This window comes from Lycium barbarum, chromosome 10, assembly GCF_019175385.1.
Source record: "Lycium barbarum isolate Lr01 chromosome 10, ASM1917538v2, whole genome shotgun sequence".
In the NCBI taxonomy this organism is placed as follows: domain Eukaryota; kingdom Viridiplantae; phylum Streptophyta; class Magnoliopsida; order Solanales; family Solanaceae; genus Lycium; species Lycium barbarum.
In genome coordinates this window covers 112,083,674-112,089,564 of record NC_083346.1, presented here as the reverse complement: position 1 = coordinate 112,089,564, position 5,891 = coordinate 112,083,674, and the positions used below count along the sequence as shown (strand labels likewise).

Sequence of the window (5,891 nt, the reverse complement as noted above, 5' to 3'; positions counted from 1 at the left end):
GACATGGTGCAAACTCACTTGAAAATACGCTCCGTAGGGTAGCTTCCGACTTTCCTTTGCTGAAGGACTCTTCTCATGTCTTGATTGGGTTTCAAACATCATTTATACACTACTCAAATTGGGTTCATTATACCCCCGTCTTACGAGTTAAATCTTAGCCCGAATGCATGGGGTGTTACACGAAGGTTTGTGGGACATTGAAAGAGAGATTATTGCTTGCCATGATTTGAAATATGATTAACAATTGGGTTAAAAAAATGGTTAAAACTGGTTTAAAGTAGCCCTACGTTAAAAATAAAATCAAGTGTTAAAATTAGTTTAAAGTAGCCCCGCGTTAAAAATAAATGCAAGATTAAAATTTGGCTAAAAATGGATTAAAAGTGGTTGAAATTAGTTCTTCTTCTTCAATGAAATCACGAATCCATTGAGATGAATGGATCTGGCGCTGATACCACTATTACGGAATTAAAAAAATGCGAGAGAAAATTGAAGAGAGAATAAAATATAACTCTTTGTTGGTTCTTGAATTGTTTCTTACATTGAAAAATAAAAGACTATATCTCTATTTATTCAGAAGTAAAGAGAATAAAATAAAAAACATATTTACTATTTCCTTATAGATACTAAACTAAAACGAAACTAAATATTATATAATTAATGTAGTAACTATACTTAGAAAGAAACTAATGTTCTACAATATTCCTAACCAAAAAGGACATAAATATTTCTATCACTAATTAAATCGTGAAGTGGAAGGAAAGTAAATTTTAACAAAATATTAGGGCAGAGTGAGAGAGATTTTATTGATCTTTCAATTGATGTACAAATAAATTGAATTGACTTCCTATTTACAGAAGAAAAGAAGCAGCTGCGAGCTTTTCAGAAGCTGCTGACAAGCTGTCTGCTTGATTGCAAGGTTGTTCAGGGAATTGCTTGCAACCTGCCTGCATGAGCTACTTGAAAGTTGTTTGCTTAATTGTAAGTTTATCGAGAAAATCCTATATTTGAATACACATCCATAAATATGTACAGTGTATTTATAACAATTAATCTTTTGTTAGTTTTTTTTAAAGTGATTTTTGGTTGCCTAGTTCTTAACCACGTGGCTTTTAACTTCGCCTCCAAAATTCTCCTCCACCCCCACCCCCCGCAGCGGAAAACTCCACCACCCTACCCCACAAAAAGCAACTTTGTTTTCCTTCATAATATAGTGATCCTATTACAATCAATGTTACAATCTCTCAAGTTAGGCCTATACAATTTCATCACTCCCAATAGGTACTACCAGTATATACCATTTCTATTTTGTGTTCTTTCAATTGTTTTCTTGATTCTTTTTCTCCTGACTGTTACCTTTTTCTCAGTGTTGGAGTCATTTTAAGGAAACCCAAGTTTCAGGTTTTGGTTTCTGTGAATTTGACAATAATGGGGTCTAAAAAAAGACCCTTTTCAACCTCATCAGTTACTGCAAAATCAAATGAACCAATGAGTGTGTCAGCTGATAAGGGTGTTTCAAAGGTTGTTTCTTTTTGACCAGTGAATGTCTTTTTCAGCACTTGAGGATGGTTTAGTAGGAAAGATTGAGTTTTTTGTCTGTTTGAGTTTTTATTATTACATGTAGGAAAATGGTGGCAAGAGTGGGGAGATTCTTGTGGAGGATATGGAAACTGTAGAGAAAATGACAGTTCCACAGCTCAGGGTGAAACTTAGGTACACCTACTGTTTCAAATTTGTTTGTCTTAGTTTGACTCGGCACAAAGAAGAACTTTGAATCTCGTGGTCTTAAATTAAAGACTTGTGTAATATACAAAAATGCATTTTGAATCTTGTGGCCTTAAATAAGTCATGTTGGGTGTAAATAGTTACTAAATATAGAACATTCTTTTTGAAACACACTAAAAAAAGAAACTAAGACAAATAAATTGAAATGAAGGGAGTATATTTTATAGTGCTCACTGTTTGGGAACATATGCTATGATGTTGTGAACAAATTTTTGTTTGCTATCACTGAGTTTTGAGCCATGCTAGGTTGGCCCTCGGGGATTCTCTGTTATGAAAAAAAGAGTGTAGAGAATGGAGGAAACAAAGATGGTGTTTTGCATTGAATGTTTGTGGTGATGCAATTAGTTTCTTGGTTGCTGTAGAAACGAATTTAAATTTTTACTTGGTTTAGTGATTTGATCAAATAATTTCCTATGTCCATTAAATGCCTGCATAAGTTTGCTTAGAAAATGGAAAAAAACACGGGCTGGACTTTTTGTTTCAAGCAAAGATGATTCAGTGCCATCCGCCCTGACAAGGGCGTGTATATGAAAGATTTTTCCATATTGCTTCTTATCATAATTTCCCATGTTTGATATAGGGAATTTATGTGTGAAAATGATTGCCTGACAGCCATAACATGCCTTGCTTTTATGCATTCAGAAATTTAGCTTTGCACGGGTCTATAATTGCAGGCTTGGTCTGAAGAAAGTCTCCTTTAAGCAGTGAATCATAATATTATCCTTGGCGTAGTGATTATTATAGTAGGGAAATTAGAATTATCCTTAAACATGGCTGCAAGGATTCGTATTCCTATTCCAATTTGCTTAAGATTGAGTCGTGGACATTATGCACTTGTTACACACCTTGGAGGTAGTAGTTGTTTGTTGTAGTGAATACTTAAAAATTATCCTTAAGAGGCTGTGAATAAATTTTGCTGCTAAAAGAGTCTTGACCCTCAATTGGACCCTACTAAGCAAGTGATTGGAAGCATTATAGCATACAGCACAAAGTGATTCCTCTGAAGCTTGAACTAATCGGTCTAAAACCTCTGTTCTGATGATGTTCCACTTCTGAACTGATTTACATGGGTTGGAAAAATTTGCACAATGTATCACCTTGTAATTTGCAGCAGCTTTCACTTTGGTTCTGTGACATGACTGCCAATTTTGCGTTTTTAGGAGTCTTGGGATTCCTTCCAGAGGTACTAAGCAAGAACTTGTTGCTTCTTTGAAGACTTTCCTCGACAGCAAACTTAGCGGTACTCTTTTATGTCCTTTTAATTGCAACCAAGCCGATAAAATAATTTCTTTAACTTTGAAACTGATTACTGATGAACAGTAGTTATCTAGGTGGTCATAGTGTTATTCTGCGAATTCTCCAAAATCCAAAATGTAACAGAAAGATACTTGTAAGCTGTACCTTATAAAAAAGAAGAAGATACTTTTAACCTGTAACTTTCTGTTATAGATGCAGGCAATGGATCTGTCGCACAGGAGGATCAACTATCATCTGAGGAGAGTCTAGGAGTAGCAGATAACACCTCACAAAAGAAGTCTAGAAAAGTGTCGAGTAAGAATCCTGACCAAAGCGACATTGTTGCATCAGAGGTTCCTAGTACTAGGCAGACGAAAAAACGAGTGAAAAAAGGCCACACCAAGGATACCAGTGTTGACATTATTGTTAAACAAGCTGAAATTACTGAAGAGCTTTCCATTGAATCTAATGACATCAAAGGTAATTTGGTATTTTTTCCTTTTGTTTAGTTATTTCACTTGACTTACTGTACATCTTGGCTTTGCTGTGACATCGAATTAAATGATGAACTAATTTTCTAGGCAAGAAAAATGTACGAGCAAAGAGAAAAGTTTCATCGGCGACTGCTTCAGCACACGTTGGAGTTTCTGAGGGCGTTGATCTTTCTGTAAATCAAGATGAACCTTGGACTATTTTCGCTCACAAGAAGCCCAATGATGGGTGGATTGTATACAATCCTAAAACAATGAGGCCACCTCCTCTTTCTAAGGATACAAAACATGTTAAGTTATTGTCTTGGAATGTCAATGGTTTGAGGGCCCTATTGAAGTCAAAGAAACTTTGCATACAGCAGCTTGCTGATAGAGAAGATTTTGATGTACTATGCCTACAGGAGACTAAACTACAGGCAAGCTCTCATTTAATCTCTTTTCTGGTTATAGAGATCAACTTGAATTTTTTAAAAGATATTGTATTATGTACATAAGTTATACACATTTCAAAACTCCGTGCATGTAGTCGGTACTCTATCTTTCTCGGTAGAGACGTAATTTCTTATGGTGTTTGGACATTCTGGAGTGTGTCCTTCAAATTTCTGCAATGTGATATATCAGCTGATTATCTTACTCATCAATTTACAATGTATTGAGATCTTTGTAAAGGAACTTGGATACATATGATGCTTCACTTTTAAAATCAGGGTCATCATCTTTCGAACAACAATAAAATTGTATGTAACAGGAGCATGGTCAGCACTCGGAAGACAATGATGTCTCATTACATATTTCCTCTTAATTTCAGCTTGGCAACAGAAACTGTGTCCTTTACTACCATGTCCGCGCACACATATTCATGTATGCGTTTGTGTAATCATCCAGCTTCCTAGTTGACACAATATTTCATTTATGGCGGACTGAGTTCTCGGAATCTTTATTGTGGAGACCGCAATAGAAACTGGAGGCTCTCTTTTTTCATTTTGTTTTTAAACTATGTTCTGCAAAGCTCTAGCTGTTGGTATACTTTGAAAGAGATGGAAAATTACCTTCTAGTGCAATAGTTAAGAACGAAACTGCTTACAGCCATCAATGAGTTTAGGTCATCAGTGATGGTTTCTGTATACTGTGCAGATTCCTATGTGACCAATAGAGATTTTTTCCCTTTCATACAGCAAACATTTGTGCTGTCTTGGCTAATTTCACATTCTGATTCTTGAAAGCAGGAAAAAGATGTTGAAGAGATCAAAGAAAGTCTCCACGGCTATGAGAATAGCTTTTGGACGTGCAGTGTCTCTAAGCTTGGATATTCTGGTGCTGCAATCATCTCACGGGTATGATCCTTTGCCTTTCCTGGTCTCTTTTTTTTTCTTTTATTTTTCTTTCAGTTTTCTTAATTGAGAAAAGAGGATTTTCTTCTTCATACACAGGTCAAATTATCTAACTCCACCATTCTTGCACTGAACATAGACCTACAAATACACTGATCCATAAATGTAAAACTGCAGTTTGAAGAAGTTAGAGGGGAAAAAGGTAGACTTAAAATCACATTGAAGGTCTATGTAGACTTAAAAAGGTGTATGAATAGACCTACTATCTCTCGGAAGCTATGTAGACTTAGCAAAAGGAAAATGCAACGGACGTAGATTATATATAGATATATGCATTTCCAACTAGTTGGGTTACGGTAGACATGTTAGTACGTTACATTAGGACCAGAGACGGAGCCAATATTTGGAGCTTATGGGTTCTGGATTCTAATCTTTTTAAGTTACTGGGTTCTAAGTTAGCACACTGGGTGTGTTGTTGTTGTTGGGTTCTAAATTAGCAATTTATGCATATTCAATAGAATTTTAATACAAAGCAGAGTTTGAACCAAAGCTACTGGGTTCGGCCGAACCCGTAGCCAACACTCTCCCTCCACCCCTGATTAGGACCAGTGTTTGCGAGGAGTGTTTTTTGGTTTATTTAGGGGTATGTATCTTCATAGAAGATAAGGAGAACTTCTACTGTTAGAGTATTGAAATGAAACTGGTTGAAATCAAGCAATTTATACGGATTCATATAGCTGATTCAGACTCGCTTGGAATTGAGTGTAGTAGTTGTTGTTGTTGTCCTCGTTGCTTGAATAGTAAATCACTTGTTTTACTAGCAATCCGGTCGGAGAGTAAAGCAATGTGTCCCTTTTTCTGTCTAACGACAATGAAGAGGGTGACTGTATTTATATCACTGAGTAAAATTTAACATTTTGAGATACTTTGGACCTTACAATTTATTGTTGATGAAGTGTTACATACACGATTCATTGTGCCACATGGACTACCTTATCAAAGGATAAAGTACGGGCAAAATTAGCTACTGTCGTAACTCATTATAAATGTA

At 35.9% G+C, this 5,891-nt stretch overlaps 1 protein-coding gene across 2 annotated transcripts in view; it reads left to right on the top strand.

Annotated features, from left to right (window-relative positions):
- Window positions 1-1,121: 1,121 nt before the first annotated feature.
- The window catches only part of LOC132613953 (DNA-(apurinic or apyrimidinic site) endonuclease, chloroplastic-like), a 7,971-nt gene continuing 3,201 nt past the window's right edge, over window positions 1,122-5,891 (top strand). Inside the window, exons 1-7 of one of the 2 annotated variants that reach the window (XM_060328277.1) lie at window positions 1,122-1,278; window positions 1,365-1,518; window positions 1,622-1,710; window positions 2,943-3,022; window positions 3,238-3,498; window positions 3,600-3,925; window positions 4,736-4,843. In XM_060328277.1, the coding sequence (XP_060184260.1) occupies window positions 1,229-1,278; window positions 1,365-1,518; window positions 1,622-1,710; window positions 2,943-3,022; window positions 3,238-3,498; window positions 3,600-3,925; window positions 4,736-4,843 (1,068 nt within the window). In that variant the 5' untranslated portion in view covers window positions 1,122-1,228. Of the gene's footprint in view, window positions 1,279-1,364; window positions 1,519-1,621; window positions 1,711-2,942; window positions 3,023-3,231; window positions 3,499-3,599; window positions 3,926-4,735; window positions 4,844-5,891 lie in introns of both variants that reach the window. The other variant, XM_060328276.1, reaches the window with a different exon arrangement.